At 35.7% G+C, this 20206-nt stretch overlaps 1 protein-coding gene across 1 annotated transcript in view; it reads left to right on the top strand.

Annotated features, from left to right (window-relative positions):
- LOC306852702 (voltage-dependent T-type calcium channel subunit alpha-1G-like) overlaps positions 1-20206 on the top strand; it is a gene marked incomplete at its 3' end in the record, with an annotated part of 234961 nt that overhangs the window by 200846 nt on the left and 13909 nt on the right. The window contains exons 29-33 of the mRNA XM_079389755.1: positions 11512-11663; positions 13038-13147; positions 15083-15216; positions 16655-16725; positions 18633-18711. Of these exons, the coding sequence (XP_079245881.1) occupies positions 11512-11663; positions 13038-13147; positions 15083-15216; positions 16655-16725; positions 18633-18711 (546 nt within the window). The remainder of the gene's footprint in view (positions 1-11511; positions 11664-13037; positions 13148-15082; positions 15217-16654; positions 16726-18632; positions 18712-20206) is intronic.

Raw genomic sequence — 20206 nt, forward strand, 5'->3', positions numbered from 1 at the left:
ATAAGCTAGGGCTGCAACTAACAAATGTTTTGATTATCTTTGATTATTTATCTTTGAGCAATTAAATAATGTGGAGATTTAAGTCTATATATTTTATGATGGACAGTATGATTAAAAAATTGTTTAAAATGTCAAGTTTATATTATAGTTATTTAAAAAAACAATTGTTTGTTTTAATACATTAAGCCTGCTATTCTCCTTTTTTCACTTTTGGAGCATTTCATGTTTCAATTACAGCCAATTTTAAACCTAAATTCGATGTCTGTCATAAAAATGTAACTGTAACAGTGACGTATGAACACTTGCTCACTGTTAGGACTTGCTGTTTTGCATAACAGAAGTACTCACATTATAACAGTATATCAGTAAATTGTACAAGACCGTTCAAAACTTTGATAGCAATTGATCAAAAGCAACAGTAAAGTTTATAATGATACAAAAAAATACTGTTTAGATATTATCCGTTAAATGTTGCAGCCCTAGTATTAGTCGTATGAAACCTGAATGAAATGGAATTTTATTTTATTTTATTTTATTTATTATTTATTTATATATTTTTGGGTCCCCTTCCCTCCCAAAGTTTGATCGGCTGTACAGAAACAAGCGCCTATGACAGTTCTTTTTCAAATAAAAAAATAAAAATTGGCAGTTATATAACACAAAAAGCAGAATATTTTTGTGCATAGAACATGTTTACCCGTGTTGTTCTCAGTGTAGCTGAGAGTCTCTTATCTCTTCTCTTCTGTCTGTGTTCTGCCTCTGTGAACAAGAGCTCCCTCATGAACCCCTTTCCTTTTCTCCTCTCTGCCTCTCTTCCTTTCCTACTCTCTCTTTCCCTCTCTTTCCAACTTTCTTTTGTCTCTCTTTGCCCCCATTCCCCTAATGTTCTTGCAAAACATCTATCTTCCCTCTTTCTCAATTATGCATTTTAAAACCCTTTAATTTTTTTTTTTTTTATCACCAGTGTTTTATGGAGACTCCATATAAAACTACTGATGTGATGAATACATTTGCCCATAGTAGTGGAAAAATTGAGTATTTTAGACACAAACATCTCTTTTATGATTAAAATTTACATATGCAGCTACGCTAATAAACAAAGTAATGCATCCATACCAGGAGGAGTCAGTATAACATCCAAGATGAATAAGTGAAAAAGAAAACCAAAACACATTGAATGCACTTCTAATGTGTTTGGCATATTGTTTATAAAGCTGTATATGCTATATATATTCTAACATAATAGCTCTACTGATTAGCCTGATAGGTATAACTTTTGATTAGCATATGCTGTCGTGAGTGTATGGATGATCACACTTTTCCACGTTTTAAACACGGTTCACAGTTGCACGCATCACCATTGTTCACACTATGATTGAGTTATGGTATCGCACTTGGGATTAAAAAATGACAGGCTCCATTTTCCTTCCAATTAGAAGACAATGTGTTAATTAGTTGACGATCCAGTTACAGTGAGCCTCAGCATATTTTATCATTCTGTTTTGGGTTTGTATTTAGGAGAGGTGGGGGTGTTACCCCCCACCGGTCTGTCTCTCTCGATTAGCTTCTGTTCCCCTCCTGTTGGACTGCCGTCGCTGCTGTATGCTCGCGTGTGGGATCAAAGGGCTGGTTAATCATATCACGCTGCAGTAGGGCTGAAACCATCTGCCTCTCCTCTACCTGTGTCCTCCCCCAGTCGCCATTTACTAGCCATTCTCTGAGGTGCCTCATCAGAAATGTGTCTTGCCAGCAGTTTGCCTGGACACACTGCGTAGGCATATCGGACACAACAAGGCATATCGTTTGGAGGTGTCCTTGATTATGTAGCGTATCTGATTTACAAGTATAAGTCCTTTTAATTCTTATCCTACTGATGTTTGCATTTTCAATCATCCATTTAAAATCAGGACGGTGCCTCATTGATAAGCATAAACGGAAACTAAAGTTGGGTCCTTCTAAAAAGATGCTGACTTTCTGAATTTCAAAATGTTGGATTTTTTCATTCAATTCATTTTTTTCTCAAAAAAAGCTGATGGTTTGTATTTGTTAATATCTTGACATTATTATTAATTGTAAAACACAACTTGACATTTGATATTAATTTTAAAGGGATAGTTCACCAAAAAAATTAAATTCTGTTATTAACTGTTAACTTAATTCTGTTATTACTTACCCTCATGTCAAACCTGTAAGACCTTCATTCATTGTCAGAATACAAATTAAGATATTTTTGATGAAATCCGAGAGCTTTCTGACCCTGTATAAACAGCAACAGAAGAATAAAGTCATTATTTTATTTATTTATTTATTTGCACACAAAAAGTATTCTCGTTGCTTCATAAAATTACTATTGAAACACTGATGTCACATGGACTATTGTCTTTTCTACCTTTCTGGGTCTTGAATGTGGTAGTTCCGATGGTGTCTCTGCAGGGTTAGAAAGCTCTCAGATTTCATCAAAAATATCTTAATTTGTGTTCCCGAAGATGAACGAAGGTCTAATGGGTTTAGAATTACATGAGTGAGAAATTAATGACAGAATTTTAATTTTTGTGTGAACTATCGCTGTAAGGACGTAAAAGAAAAATTATTTCATTAACGATTAAGTTTCAATAGATGTCAAAACACATCATTGATCAGATATTGATTACATTGCATTGCCATTTAACCCTTTTTTAAATGAAAATATTTTACATGAAAACTGGAAAATGTAAAATGAAAAGACACTAATAATAGAGTAAAAAAAAAAAAAAAGTAAATAACTTTTTTCAGTGTGATTGGAAAAATTCTGAAAGTATGGATTCTTCTTTACTTTTAAATATTTAATTCAGTTTTGCATAGTACTTTGTACAATGCATATTGTTCCAAAGAAGCTTTACAGAAAATAGAAAAATAAATAAGATAAAAGGGAAAGAAAAGCAGTGCTAGACAACCCCCAAGTGAGCAACCCAAAGGCAAGAGTGGTAAGGCAAAACACCATAGGATTTCAAGTATAATAATTACTTGAAATAAGAAATGATCTTTTTAAATATTTGTATTATTTATTTTGTTTATTTTTGCTGCTTAACTCAAAACAAAATGAATAAATTTACTGTAAATGTCAAAAGCTGCATACCATATGACAGAATTGTTAGTTTACAGAACTACTTTTAATATGGTCTTTTTTTCTTTTTTTTTCTTTTTTTTTGGAGAATGACCCTGCATTTTTTTCATCTTACCTTTTCTGTCCTGATTTTGTTGGGAAATCTGCTAAATGTATTTAAACATGAAAAATGTATTAAAGCAAAAATTACTCCATTCTTATTCATAGTTTAAAGTGCAATCAGATTAGTTAAAACATGTCATTTATGAACTGGGATGTGTAGAACCTCATCAATGATGGATGTTCCAATTCTGAGGTTCTGCAGGCATATTCTTTGGGTTCCATGCACAGAATCTACAGTTACACTGAAAAACTTGCCCATGATAGCAAATATGCCTTAATGAAGGATATGATGTCAGCATTTATTTCTTTTGTCTATATGCACCCACGTAGAACTGGAGATGACCCACCAATCTTTCTTTTAATCTCTAGCAGGCAAGTATATAGTCTCTCGACTGTTACTGGGGGAGCGATGAAACGGCGAGTGACAGAGGGAGAAAATGAAATTACTAAGTGTCGTGTAACCTCCACTCTTGGCAGCAGAAGGCAGCACGGTCGCTTATGTAACCTGGCAGCTCCAAACACCATTTCCTTTCTTCCTACTGCAAGTGAAAATGACTCAAAGTCTTCTTTATGTAACTTGGGCAAGCAACAGCCCCCCAAATTGAACAGATGGCGCAAAGTTTTCAGCTGAAAGAGTTACTTTTGCTCCAATATATGTCAAGATATGATCCTTTACCTCTAGACAGTTAGCGTATATGCTCACTTGTCTTTCTAATAGAGTCGCAGTTGGATATAACACATACTTTATGCAGTTTGTGATTAGGAAATGCATGGGTGGGTTTTATAAAGCCCATTTTTCCATCTTAAAATGTACTGTATATAAATAAAAACTGCTCATTAACTGAAATATTCTGCTACCTCATGTAAGGGTACAAGAAACATCCAACTTTGATTCTGATTTAAAATGCACACAGTGTCCTACATTTCAGCAGACTCATGCCTTTTGGCAGGAAGTGCACCTAATCTCTTTATGGGTCTTCATGGTTCATTCAGTAGGGAGTAGGTTTATTAACTGAATAGATAGAGAACGGAGTTAAAAGTCTCTTCTGCGAGAGTTGTTGTAGCCTCTTGGTGCAACATGATCTTTTTGTAACCTCTCAGAGATGTGTACTGATACGGCTGGCTTGTTTGTCATGTTGTGGGAGTGGAGGCTTGACAAATACCAGGCGAGAGAGGGATGTAACGCTGTCTGGGTGGTTAAACAAGCCATGTGAGCTATTGAAAGAAAATAACAGGGGAAGAGGTAAAGATATTCTGCTGGAGCAGTACAAGTGATCTGTGTTTGAAAAATATGTGTATCGATGGAGTGATTATATGATGTTTATGTGATTGGTCTTGTAGATTTTGTTAGTTTTAGCAGAATCAGTAAAGTTGCAGACACATTTACCATTGTTCTGCAAATTTTTGTGGGTGAAAACCAGTCATTTTCATAGGAATCCATGCAGTTGACTGTTTGCAAAGAACTTGATTGACAGGTGATCTGGCCAGTCATAACGCCGAATCCACCATCTTGCCCGACAAAAAATCAGACAGGAGAGTATATTAACTTCGATGGACTTAAACTTGAAAAAATGTGTGTATTGACATCTTTCCGTGGTTGAAATACAATACGATCTGATGTTTATTTCATGCTTTAAGTAAATATGAAAAGACGATCGATTCACATGCCGCTTGAACTGATCTGTCATGACACATTAAAAAGTCACAAAATGGCATTTATTGTTTGAATTTCTTTAAAAAATTACAATTTGAAAACTGAGACCTTGTTTCGTACCAGAAGTAACCTGCGCTGTCTTGTCTGTCAGCACGTTGTCAGTTTCCTCTTTGTTTCGCAATGTATTTTTTACTATGTGAGAATATGATGTGTAGTGTGAGAGCAGCATTGTTTGTCGGACATAGCAACAGTAACTAAGGAGGGTGGGTTGTTGCAAAGTGTCAATTGGACAAAAGATTTCCCCACACAGATTTCACAATGGGTTTAAGTTGGTGACAAATTCACTGCTTTGACCAACAAAAAGCTGTTTGTTTTGAAAGTGACTTCCGTGTGAGCTGTGATTCATAGATTACTATTTTGCCCCGAAATTTAGCAGAATTTTTGCTAATGTGAGTGTACCCTAATACATTGCCAGATTGATGCATTTAGCGGATGATTTTATCGAAAGTGGCTTGTAAATGTAGTGTTGGGGAAGCTACTTCAAAACTGTAGCTTGCCATTATATATTTTTTATAACTGTATACAGCCTTTTTTATTTTATTTTTTTTTACATAAAATGACCCTTTATATGGTGTGAGAAAAAAATATTGTGAGAAAGTAATGTTAAATAAAATATTGTTTCTATTATATTTATTTATAATTTTTTTAGACGCTTAATTCAAATTATTTGTAAAGCAGTTGCATAATAAATATAATTCCAGCATAGCTTTTCTAAACATTAAATTAACATTTATATTAACAGCTTTATTTTTAATCCAGTTCCTTTACAGTACAAATCCGCACATTTAAATGAATCAGACTTTGCAGTGCTACATACAAGAGATAAACATTATAGAAAAGTGCATTTGAGTATTGTGCTGGGGTGTAAAGTGGTATGTGCAATACAATGTGATAAAAACAGTGTTTGTCACAAAATGTTGCATGTTAGTGGAAAAGCTACACTGTTTTGTGTCACTTGTTAGTTTCTTCCCAATGGCAATCATAAAAATTCATACTAAGTATAGACAGTCACATCAAGTTCCAAAATTGCTCTGAAAAGCATAAGCTGAAGGTGATAAAAGTATGATTTTTTTATTTTGATGTAGTTACTCTCTCGCTCTCTCTCTCTCTCTCTCTCTCTCTCTCTCTCTCTGGACTAACAGCGTTTGCATTTGGAGGTTCTGCGATGAAAAAGGATTGGGTTATTTTTCCTTTTGCTGTTATAAACAAGGGTTGACTCAGTGTCGCGTACCAAACATATGACCTCGGATGTGACACGTTCATTGTTTTAGAATTGTCAGATATGTCAGGCACTCTAACTAACCTCTCATGTTGAGTAATATAGAATGACATCACTCTTGCGGCTCACTGCACTTCATCACCGTTGTCCATCCACCAGCCTCAGCCATTCAGCCTCCATCTCAAACGGCCCATCTTGCTCAAGTCAGACTCAGAAAGAAAGTGTGGTTTGTCTGCCACGTCTGCCAGCATGATATATTATGTGTGTCTGTGTGTTTCTCACCCTAATCTATCCTACAGTATATGTTTGTCAGTGTTAGTGTATGTGTGTTTTCTTTATCATGGCCTCCCATTATTGAAGATTTCTTTCTCTTATAATAATTGTTGTTTGCCTTCAATTTCTCCTCTTCCTTGTTATTTTTCACTCTCTTGCCTGTTTTTAGCAGGCATTTAGTCTGTCATTTTCTGTTGTTTTTGACTCGGTGTGTGCTGGCATATTGTGCCAAATAAAAGGTGAACAAGTGCAGGGTCTCTGCCAAACAAATTTTTTGCATTGGGGTGCATCAGCAGTATGTCCAGCAGACATCGCCTCATTACTTTAGGAGCAACTCATTGACCATGCACTTCAGGGGGGTAAAACCAGCCTCAATTAAAAACCATTCAGCGTAAAACAAATGAAGCTGCAATTTGCTGCCTTCCCTTTCAGATGGCTGTTTTTATCATCTCTGCTTTCTCCCCTTTCTATTTTTGTCTGACATTTTGCCATGCAGTCTTTAGAATTTTTTTCTGGCTCTTCCTTTAAATAACAGTCTAGTCCTCCCACTGCCCACAATTCCCCAATGCTCATGACTTTCACCCTACATGACTCATGAAGTCTGCATAATGGACAGATCTATCCCGAACACATTGCTCAGTGGTGTAGTTGCAAGTATCGCTTTATAAGGCTACGTCAGCCTTCAGAACATCAGTAATGTCAACCTTCAGGCTCTCAAAATCATGAACCATTTTGGTATATTTTTTGGTGTTTGTAGTACAAATTATGTAGATAATGGATGAGTTTGTCTGTATTTCCCAACTGACTTCTGAGGTACTAGCTGCTATATGGTTAATTTCTTGGATCGACACCTTACCCATCTTTTCTCTTTTCTCTTATGCACTGTTAAAATGTTTCCTGAAAGGACTTTGGACCTCCTAAAAGATTGTTAGAGGAGTTAGATATTTACCCAAAGATAAATAAATGAGGTGTCATGTTTATCTTATATTTTTATATTTCAGCAACTTAAATTTTTTCGTGATGGATCGATTCATAGTATACTTTTTGATTTTTGAATTTTATGGGGTCCAGAGTTCCTAATTTTAAAGTTTCTTTTAAGAGCTTTTTTCCTCCAAGTGCACGTGTGCTGCGGCAAAGCCAGAATCAAGTCGAAAGCATCAAGACCAGCATGAAGTCTCAGTGGGATGAAAAGGCCAAGAGATTTGTTGTCGTACCCTCTTTTTCGGGGCTGATGGGTATTGCATTGAGTTTTAACAGTTAACGTGTCCAAGACTCGTGGGCGACCGGCATTTTGTGGCTCTATTCAAATGTGGTATCATTCAGCCCAAAACCTTCAATCGCTTCACCCAATAATCTGGCCGTTGTTCTCAAATGTATTCATAGATGGAATTGGAACGGGCTAAAATTGCCATCTAACCAAAGAATGTCTCATTAAATCATAGTCATGGTATCATTAGCTTGTGCCACAAAAATAGAGACAGAGATGGAGAGGTCCAAGACCCACATTCTCCACCGCTATTTCATTCTTCTCACATTGGTTAAAAATAGTTTTGATCCATTTTCCCTCACTTTAAATTCTGTTTAAGCTGATTTGGCTGATGTGGACGTTAGCTGGACTCATTGCAATGACATGACATCAGAGAGGCACCGCTGCCAATAGGAAACAAAAGTTCAATCCATTTTCTGTAAATGGGATGCCAAAACCTTCACTTTCTCCCAACTTTTTTAATTTTTTAGTTGGGCCACACAAGGCCATCTGATATGAAGCTCTTTCATTAAACTCAGTGCAGTACTCATTAGATATAAACATCCGGTTATGGAGACCGCTTTCCCTCTGTCACTGATTTATTAGTATTTTTATTGTGCTGAGCAAGATTGGAATCAGCAGCCAATCAGCCAATCAAAATTGAGTTTTGTCCCACCAGCGTTACAAGCTTTTTTGAATGAAAGTGCATAAAGGGAGAGCGTCTCACTACAGAGGGTAGGAGGGAAGCAGATTAGTGGGGATGTCCTGTGGGAGCTGACCTGTCTACTGTAAAACCAGGCTGTGAACATACACTTGTTCCCATCCCAGCTGTCCCCCGTAATTGAGCACCTCTGAAACTGGGGCAGTCAACACAGCAACTTTCGGTCCCAGTGAATGGTTTTGCTTGCTGCCCCCTGGATACTCTTGTCTGCAGCCCAAATAAATTAATTGATAACACATGGGTTAAAAAGCAGAACACTGACCTCATCTCAGATTTTGTTAGATCCTAGGAGTCATAAAAAATAACAATAAATAAGGTAAATAAATAAATAGCAACCCAAAAGGCAAAGTTTAGCTAAGTCTGGACGTTTAGGATTCATAAATTGTACATTATGTAGCAAATGTAATGTTGAGTCAGCACATTTAAAAACACCAGGAGCATGGCTTCTATTAGCAGAATTAAAGCCAGATGGGCTAGAAGATTCCTTTGGTAATTAACCCCAGGACTGGTTTTGCTGGCATCTCATCCTGAGAACTCACACTAGAGTGACCCCATATACGTCATACAGTATGCATATTTAAGAAATATCACATGTAGAAAATGTATCATACGAACATATTGCTTTTATACATTAAATAAACAAGAAGTGAATATCAAGTAACTTGCATTCAAGACATTGTTTCCAGATACTTTTTTTCACTTACTTTTTTTTCATTTTCCTAACAAAAATAGTTCCAAACAAAGTCAAAGCAGAACCACTGTGTGTCTCCAAGCAAAACTAGTGGCATTTTGACCAGTGTTTTCAAACAAATCAGTCAAGTCAGTGATTCAATGACTCACTCATACAAACATCTGGTGAATTTGAAATGGCATGTTAGTGTACTACTCCAACTATTTTTGTCATATTTTATTTGGAAGTACTAGTGTATTATTCTAGTATTTTACTTCAACATTCAACTTTTTTCATACTTGAATGAATCAGCAATTTTGAGTAGATGGAATGAATCAAACACTCACTCATAAAGATGGCCACTTGCTATAATCTGCAGAAAGACACTCTCCCAGTGCTGTTATTTTTAACTAAAGCTTTTTTTTGTTAATTGAATTAAATATAAAATATATGAATATTAAATGAGAAACACAAATTAAAATTTGAAATACTGCTTTAGCAACTATCTGAAATACAAAAGTTTAGTTTCAAGTCCTAAAATGACTAAAACTAGAATTAATATAAATATTAAAAATAATAAAATTGACAGGTCCACATAAAGTAGTTAAAGCTAAAATTAAAATGAAAACTGAAAATTCAAAAATAAAAGGTAATTCACAATTCTAGTAAATACTATTATAGTATATAAATACAATTAGAATAACACTGGTGACTGGCCCTAATCACTAATTCAACGACACATAGTCTATGTAGATTCTACACTGTAGAACATGCAAACATATACAATGGCTTATGTATAGAATCTCTACACGTTAAACTGAGATGAACATCCAAAACATTACTCGCATCACTTTTAACGAGCAAATAATTTGGACATTTTCTAGATGAGTCATACTCAAATTCACTATCCAGTGGGGAGCAGCCATGTGATTAAACAAATACTGCTGATGTGGCACCATTATATATAAAAAAGAAAAGGTTGAATGCAGCACCTGTTCCTTTGGTCCAGTGGCTGGTGCCAGAAAAATCCTGCCTAATGGGCTGACAGGACCACAGGGAACACAGCTGCCGCTCACAGCCCTGCCTGTGTGTTGAGATGATAAGCTCCCCGGCCCCCCGCTGCTCTGCCATCCCTCCTGTCCTCTCCATCCTCAGCAAAAAACAGAGAGAAATCACAAAGAATAGAAATGGATCAGCAAAACTAGCATATGCACAGGTCCGTCCAAATGTAATGGAGTTTCTTTTATGTCTCAGGGAATCTCATTAGAAAATCCATGACAGTAGGACAGTTTGTTTTGTCCTCAGGCATCCTCTGCCTTTGAGCTGATATTTGGGACAGACCACAGAAACATAATCACAGTTAAAGGAAAAGTTCACACGAAAAATGAAAATGATGTCACTTGCTTAGCCTCATTTCGTTCAAAACCCATATGACTTTCTTCTGTGCTATTCAAACAGAGATATTTTGAAGGCTGTTTTGCTTTCAAGCTTATCAAAATCACCATTACCAAAGTATCATAAAAGAGGTCCATACAACTTTAGCACTGTATTACAAGTCCTATAAAGTCGTTCAATAGCTTTGTTTGAGAAACAGGATGCATGTTTTTACTCACTGAAAGGTTTAGATTTGTAAATAAGTTATTCTTTTGAGTCAAACCAAATTTGCAAAACTCATCTAAATGATTCTTTCAAAAATTGGACTTATCCAGTTTTCAAGTTCAACTCACAGACTCGATGATTCAGTCACAGTGATTAACACCGATTTAGTGTTAATTGGGCTGAATTTATTTTGCTACTCGCTGAAAAGATACAATTTGTATATGAATAATTATTTTGGCTCAAATCAATGAACGATCCAGATCATAAAACTAATTTAAATTCTATTCTTAAATTAGATTCTTTCAAAAATTGGACGACTGATGATACAGTCGCAGTAAATAACATTGACTTATTGTTAATCAGGCTGAATTTGATATTACTCCCTGAAAAGTTAAGATTTGATGAAGATTATTAATAATTCAGTTCATAAAATGAATAATTATTTAGAAATTTAACTGATCAGGTTCTCAAGTGTAACTCACTGACTTGATTCAATGTGACATACAAGTCATATGGACCATTTTAAGTCACGTTTATGGTGCATTTGCACCATTTTTAGAAACTACAAACATTGTAATTTGTAATTCATGGAAAAAAGTGGCCAGCACAGCCTTTCGAATCTCTTCTATTGTGTTCCACCGAAGAAATAATGTCAAACAGGTTTGAAACTACATGAGGATGAGTAAGTAAATTTTCATTTCTGGATGAACTTATACACACATATGGTATGATCTACTGTATCTCTTTCCCACCGGTTCTTTCCCTCTACCCCTCTTTTCTCATTGTGGGCATGAGTGTGTACAAAACAATGTTTGTTTCAGTACTGTTATTTCATGATTCCTCCCTGTTCCCATGGTTCTTCAGAAGCCCAGAGTAAACCCTATTACTCCGATTACTCACCTACACGGCTTCTCATCCACAAGATGTGCACCAGCCACTATCTGGACCTGTTCATCACAATTGTCATCGGGCTCAATGTTATCACCATGTCCATGGAGCACTACCAACAACCTAAGGTACTTCTTGGAATGCCAGTAGTGAGAGTGCATGCACTTGTTGATATTCCATTAAGGAAATTAACTCGCTGGTTATGTAACTGCAAACAATCTTACTCTAAGTTCAACTCACTGCTATCTGATTTTATGGCTCTGCATAATATTTGCTGATTAGGCAGCTGATGTTTATGTACTCTTTTTGCTGTACCGCATTTTGATTATATTATAGCAGTAAGTATATAATCTTAATCTTTATATTATTACACTTATTTGCACTTTCATTCTGCTGCTCCAGGACATTTTGTACTATTGCCTGTGTCTAAAGAAGCCTTATGAGGGTAATGCCTCACCAAAATAAACCACACTGAAGTGTATGCTCTGAAATGTATGCATATTCCCTCATCTGCCTTTTCCCTCTGCATAACACTACAGAGACAATTCATGAATATTCAATAGACGACTAAAACAATAACACGAGTTATCAGATATGCTCTGGGAGTTTAGATTGGATTTCTGTAAATCATTTGGGTGGTGTAATGTGTTCTTGTGAAGTGCTTTTTATACATTCCTTTATGACAAAGTTCAGTTTTGATGGTAAAAGGACCACTATAAATTAAAAAAGGATGATTTTGTGGTTGTTTCAAAAGGTAGGAAGTTAGAAAAATAGCAAACCTTTTTGAAATGTATTAATTTATTTGATTTATTTTTTTGTTACATTAGAATAATGTATGCATTTACTTATTTTTGGAGAGCACAGATTATTGTTATTATTTAATTTATAAACCATTATTATTATTATAGACATTATTAACATTGGATTTGAAAATGTTTTATAATATAATGTATAATTATAATGTTTTATATTGATTTATTTTGTTGGTTGGTTGGTATCTCTCTTTAAATCAAAACTGGTGTTTACTATTCCTATTAGACAACTCTGTAGCGATGCTTCCCAGGGTTTTCACCCATCATTAGTGGAGGTCCGCGACCCCACCTATGGCTATAAATAGCAGTCTGTTTTAATTAGAGCCCCGGTGGCCCGCAGAATCTTGGAGGAAGTGGAGCAAAGGGGATTGTTAGGCTTTGACCACTTACACACTCATTCTGTGAACAGAATCAATTGATTTTCTGGTGCATTGTCACACTTAGCCTGGCCTTAATTACTATGTGGTGGACAGGGGAGATGACTATCAGACCCTGAAGATGCCAGCTAATGATCTTTTGGGCTAATCTGACCTCCTTTCACAACCCATCATCTTTTCTGCTTATTGATAATGGAATGACTCATTTAGCCATCATTCAGCCTACAGTTTGTGTATTAAGTGGATACATTCTTGTTTTAAGCTTTGTTGCTTCTGTACTTTCGCTATTATATTATCTTCTGTGTTTTAACAGGTTCTGGATGAGGCTCTGAAGATCTGTAACTACATTTTCACAATCATATTTGTCCTTGAGTCCGTCTTCAAGCTTGTTGCCTTTGGATTTCGCCGCTTCTTCAAGGACAGGTAGTAGATGTGACCCTTTCAAAAGTTACATTTCAGGTGGTTGATCCAAACCAAATCATATTTACAGTAAATCCATTTCCATGGAGGTCCAATATCCCTATCAGTGATTTTTTTAGTGTGAGTAAACGCAATAGGGTTTGTTAGTATTCCTGAAGCCACATCCTTTGAAATGATATCACAGCTTTGAGATTACTTGGTTTGCCTCAGACTGTCAGAAGCACATCGAGGGCTGAATGTACTGGCATCTGTGGTGAAAAGCCAGAACCAAATTTATATCGCTTGTGGTTTTGGTAAAAGAAACCCCTCTTGAGTATCCAAATACAGACTACCTGGGGCTTAAACAATGAGAAAGTATCCTAAATGGCATTTATTCCTCTTAAATTAGTAACAAAGAAGTACTAAATGCTTTATTCTATCATTTTAATATACATGGCATATGTGTAGGCCACACATCTTTTCTATATAGAGTTTGAATGATCCATTACACTTTTAATTAATTTTGAATAATCAGTCAATATGGGGATTAGGCCCTTTACTGAAGTTGATAGGCCATTAGAAGTTCTCATGTAATCAGTTTTTTGTTTCAATAGTGTAATAAAGAGCATATCACGTCAATGTATTCCCAGATCCCTAATCCATGTGTAGGGAAATGTAAAGCAGCTATTTGCATACTAATGAGAACTATGACACAACATAATTGATATGATTTTAAAACAAATCTCTCACCATAGGCCCTCCCATGTGCTGAAACTACTGTTAGACATTTCAGAACATGTTGTTCAGGAGGTGAAGGTTTAAGCGTTTTATTGATTCACAACATTGGAAATGGCTTTCTATTACTTTGATCAGCTCTTTCATGCAATACACTCTAAGTCCGCAGGGATGGAGGATGGAAGTACTCTTTGATCACTGAGCCCCTTAGCGAGTGAAACTGGTGGGAAAAATGTAGAAATTCTTTGTGTTAATCATTTGACTTAAATTTCCACCACATATCTAATGAAACACCTCTCATGGCTGCAGGCCCCAGAAAATTGAGGTGTCCTAAAACAGGCTCTAGGCTCTACCTCACCCATGACAGTGTTATATTTGACCCTCAGAGGGAGTTATTTAAAGTTAGCCGCAAAGTTTGAAGCCATATTTAGACAATGAACATGCTGAGAAGTCTGCTGGAAAAGAGAAGTTAACATCCAGGGTCAAATAAGGGTTGTTTGCACAATTTTTTTTCAAAATTTCGTCGCTTTCCATTTTTGAAATTGCCTGGTGTATTTTTAAGGATGTGCTAGCTTCAAAGTCCTTTGAAGTTGTAAGATGAAATCATACTGTGATATTGAAGTGATTTTGAAAATTAGCACATTGGGCAAAACATTCAACAAAAAATATTGGCAAAGAAAGCTGGTACAACAAATAAAGGATGCACTTAACAGTGGAGAATTATGGATAATGTTATTTTTCTTCATAAACCAGCTAAATGTGTAAGATTTTCTGGCAATCTGACAAGTGTTCCTCAACAGTATACAAAATGTTTACTAAATAAATTGTAACATCAATGTAAAGCTATTTTTAAAAACTTAAAAAAAAACTTGTTTTAATTTAATTTAGAGAAAATAGATATGATTGAAATACAGTAAATTGTAACATAAACAATTCTTAAATGAAAATGAATAATGTAATTCAATTAATTTTAAACCGGTATAGAGGAATGCGATTGAAATATGTTGTAAAATCAACATAAAAGTAATAATAATAACAAAATAAAAAATTAAATATTGTTGTTGTTTTTTTTTATACAAAGTAAATATAATATTCATGTGTGCACATCTTATAAATACGATCATTCTGACATGACTTGAAGGCAGCATTACTATATTTTATTTACTATTAATAATTAATATTTAATTACTATTTATAACTAATGTAACGAGTGTCTTTCCGCAGGTGGAACCAGTTGGATCTTGCCATTGTTCTGTTGTCTATTATGGGCATAACACTGGAAGAAATCGAGGTCAACGCTTCCCTTCCCATCAACCCCACCATCATTCGCATCATGAGGGTGCTGCGGATCGCTCGTGGTTTGTATTCTCTGCCCTCTTATCTTCCGTACCACCATGGTCCATTTTTCTTCCCTGCAAAAGTTTACACAGCCTCAGTAGATCAGACCTGGTTGTGTATGTCACCCTCGGGATCTCTGTTGCTCAGCAGAAGCCGTAGCCTGTGTAGAAAGAGTCCAGATGGCTGTAATGAGAAATTCAGTTCACACAGCCACTCTACTTATTTCTTACACACACACTCACAAGCTTATACATTCACAATACACACAGTGTGGGAAGCTGGGGTGCTTGTCTACTTGGAACGATTATTCTTCCTCTAATGAAAGAGCTGCTGGGTGAGTCTTTATTGATTATTCCCTCAACAGAGATGGCCAAGCAAACACACCTGCTCAGATGTCTGTGTTCTCATCAGGTTGTGTGTGTGTGTGTGTGTGTGTGTGTCTGTATGCATACGCAGCCTATTTCTTCCTGGACTCATTCAGACATTCCCGTAATGAAAGTCACAGGCATTATCCACTTATGGCCATGATTGCAATTAACCAAACCTCCACAGCGGCGTCTCTTCCATGGCTGAACAGCCTTGTCATCAACATCATTAAAGCTCTGTGTGTGTAGTGCACGACCCCAATAATAACATGCTCTGTGATCTGACCACTGTGAAAATTACATGAGAATTACTTTCCACTGGCCACTTTTAAAGAAACAGTGCATCCACTGTGTGCATTTTTTTTTTTTTAACTGTCTTTTCTGTTAAAAGCTTGAGTCACAGTTTGAGCTTTTAGTATATTATTTTTTCTCAAAGGCCACTTTGTCAATATTAGAAGTGTAATTTAGTTTTACTCCTATTTGTAATACATTAAATGAACTGGCACATAACATTTGGGATCAGCATTTCTTTTTTTTCTTTTTTTTTTTTTTGGAAAGAAGTTAGTACTTTTAGCAAATTATATTGACAAAAAGTAAAAGTAATGATATGTATAATGTTACACAAGATTTCTATTTTAAATAATTGCACAAATGTTTTTATCACAGACAATAAGAAATATTCTTAAGCACCAAATCAGCATATCAAAATTATTTTTGAAGGATCATGTGACACTGAAGACTGGAGTAATGACTGCTGAAAATTCAGCTTTGATGCTTACTAATTCACTTGTAACATTTAAATGGCAGCTTTTTTTAATTTATAAAAAAGTGATATACATTTTTGAATATTGGGTAATTTTAATATTCATTTATTCATATCTTTTTAAGATTTTAATATTGGCCATCTTTTGTCCATTACATGAAAACAATTATTAGCTTATCAGTATCAATCAGAATTGTACTGACAGACTTAAACTTTCAAATAGATTTTGTTTTTTGTTGTTGTTGTTTTAATTAAGTGTATTTGAGATTGTATTCCTTTTATATTTTGTTTTAAAGTATATACAGTAAGCGGTCTCTCCGCTTCTTTCAGTGCTGAAGCTGCTCAAGATGGCCGTGGGAATGCGAGCTCTGCTAGACACTGTGATGCAGGCCCTGCCTCAGGTACTGCTCCAAACCTTTGTCTGTCTCCTTCATAAAGTTCTGCTCTCCACTCATCCAGTGTATCCTGCGCAGTGAGAGAGTGTATCCCGGGCCCCGTTCGCCATTCTTCTGGGGCCCCTCTGCTCTCCACAGACCTCATTTACATAGTCAGTCTGTCATGAAGAGGCCACAGCAGTGCAGATTGGCTCTGATGGGCTGCTTGGAGAATAGCAGAAATGACAGAAGCCAGAGAAGAAAATCTCCAGCATGCGCATTCTTTGATAGCATCATGTTCCATCGCCGCCTGCAGGGTTTTTGCTTTGGAAATATGCCGCACCACAGGACACACTATTAATTCCAGTCTCTCCTTTAGCACTCCTCAGATATGCACTTAGATAATCAGACATGTAATTCTACTTTAACTAATTGTCACTAATTGGATTAGATCATGTTTAGGCGTCACCTGATCTCAGCATCACCTCCTAACGCCCTTTCACTCTGGCACGGTGACTTTCACACAGTTTGTTCTTTTGTATTAAAGTTGCTTTTTGTGGCTCTGGTCTATTGATCTACTCTTCCGTGATCCGTAACAGTGTTCTGAGATATCCTGCCAGATTGTGTCAGCTTGATCCCCGTGTCTTGAATCACTGTGAATCCAGCCAGTGAAGAGTGCACTTAAGAGAGATTAGGGTGGGAAAATAGCCAGATTTACAAAAAGAAATGTCAGCGCAATAGGATTTGTCAGCACATCTAATCTGATTCTTTTTATTCCTTTCCGTTTTCCTCAAAGTCATGCCTGATCCAGTCGTCTGTGATCACTCTGCATGATTGTTTTGCATGATTCTTCTCTTAATCCAGCCGGGTGTAGGTGGGTTCTTCCTGTATGCAGTAGCACATGAATATTACTGTGTTTCTAGATATCAGGGTATACTAGAGCAAGGTTCAGGCACTTAAAAAACATAATAATAAATAAATAAATGCATTATTATTAAAAATATTATATTTTACACAATGGCATTAATTTAACAGGATGAACAATCTTAAATTATACGTCTTGCTTATTGAGAATTACTGTAGTTTACATGAGGGGGTCAACTTAATTTGATATTAATTTGATATACTTTAATTTGTTCATTTTAACCATCTTTAGACATTTTGATAATATCATGCCACTTTCTATGATTTTATATAAAAGGATTTAATATTTTTTAAGTCAGACAAACCAACTTGAACAAAAAAATTAATTACAAAACAATATTCCCAAGACATGTTTTGCTTGGAAAAAAAGGAAGGAAAAAGCATTTTTATTAATACATTTTCTATAAATAAATTCAATAAACTGAAAAGATTTCTCAATAAATGAAAAAAATCTCTTGAAATTGTGGCAAAAATGGCAACATTAACTCAAATAAATGTAGTCAAATTATTTAAAATTCAAAACTATGTTTAATATATTGTGATACATGGAAATAAATTTGATTTCTGTCTTTGAGAATAAATTATTATAATGTATCCAATATATTAAGGCATATGATGGTGACATGAAAATGTACTAAATAACTTTGAGGTTTTCTAATTAGGACATGAGGATTTATATTTTTGGGCTTCTGACACAAAGAGGGAATGGGATCAAAAAATAAACTGCCAGATTTGTCCTCCGTCAACATGTCTGGAGCATGTGTGCTACTAGCACGTGCCTAACTACTGCTACAGTATGCCACGGCTTCAGAATAGTTTGAGTTTTAAGTTTACAAACCTGGCAAGCTCTAATCAGGTGGAACACAGCTGCCATCTTCTCACTTCATGACTCTTTCTCATTGGCTCATAACTGGTGGTATTTCTAGGTCTGCCCTGTCAGTTTCCTTTGTGCTCCATGACAAACTCTCCTGGCTTTCTCTCCCTCGCTCTCTCTCACTCTCTCTCTACAGGTGGGGAATCTGGGTCTCCTCTTCATGTTGCTCTTCTTCATCTTCGCTGCTCTGGGAGTAGAGCTGTTTGGTGACCTGAGTAAGCATAACAAACACACATAAATAAGGACCATTTTTCCTCATGGTCTAATTCACTCAGACGCAAACACTCCCTCTTACTCACACACACACACACACACCTATGCACTCCTCAGGATCTTCCCGTCTAGGTTTTATTTACACTGAAATGTAAATTACTTACATTCCCTAGGGAGTGCGTGACACTACTGCATGGAGTCTAAAAACTAAAAAATGGAAATATGCTATATTGAAAATATTAAGTTAACTTTAACTAAACCCAAAGTTAAGAATTTGTGTCCCACTTTCAAATCTTTCAAGTATTTTCACCAGTATTTTCAATGCAAGTATCACAACAAAATTAATATGCTACTCTACACGCTATTATAGGTCAGACTTAAACGCAACACTCAGTTTTATACTGTATGTTACAGGCTCCATCACTCTATTCGTTAAGGGGTCCTAAAAAACTAATTTAATTCATTTATTTATTCCCTTTATCACGTTGATTAGTCCACTGATGTCATAACCCTCTAATTCTCTGATGCTACATAATTATATTGAATTGTTTGATTTATTGCTGTTTATTAGTTTATTTGTTTTAAATTGCTGTGAGATCACGTTCACATATTTTAGAAAGTGTTCCATCCTTGTCTGTAAGGGCAAACCATAAATATGGCACCTGCAGGAGATTTTCTCTAAAATACGTGGCAGGACATTTGGCACCGGTTTACTGAATACAGCCTGCCATGATTCACTGCAGCTCAGCACAATACCAGGGTTGTCATTTCCATTTCCAATCAGCCGACTCAAGATAAACATAGAGACTTCATAATTCATATCCAGCTTTACAATGCTGTTCAAGTTTAATATATGGAGTCTGCTGACTGAACTGAGATTGACTGACTGCAAGGCAAACTTTTTTCTGTTTCTTCCCAACCAAGGATGAGTCAGGATTGTTGACTGCTCGATTAGCAGTCCACCAACTAAATCGATCAGTGAGATATCTAGATTTAAATGTTGGTCTATATACATTTGTTGTGAGACTGCATAAAATGTGTAGTGTTTCTATTTTCAACATATTTGGACATTTAAATGCCATTTCATCAATAAATAATTTTAATAGAATTAATAGAATTTGACATTTTGAATGCACATTTTGTACATTTCTCTTCATTGAGTGTCTGAAATTAAAATCAGGTCTCACCTCGTATAGAATAACCTTAAACTGGTCTGGGCTCCCAATGGTTTCTACTTGGGCTTACATCAATTTTGTAAATTGCAGTTTGTACATACATTGAAGTATTTGGTACCATCATGCCAAGATCAAAATAGCTGCTCCTCAGAATGAAGGTTGCTGAGACTTAAGAGTTTGGAAAAAGATTTAAAGCCATTTTCAAGCCATTAAATATCAATTATTTTGTAGTACATAATAGAATTCAAAAATGGAGAAAGTTTCAGAGTACTTGAAATCTGTCTAGACTGCATGCACAGGACAAAAATCTTAAAAATAAAGT

The sequence above is a fragment of the Barbus barbus genome, assembly GCF_936440315.1.
Source record: "Barbus barbus genome assembly, chromosome: 32".
In the NCBI taxonomy this organism is placed as follows: domain Eukaryota; kingdom Metazoa; phylum Chordata; class Actinopteri; order Cypriniformes; family Cyprinidae; genus Barbus; species Barbus barbus.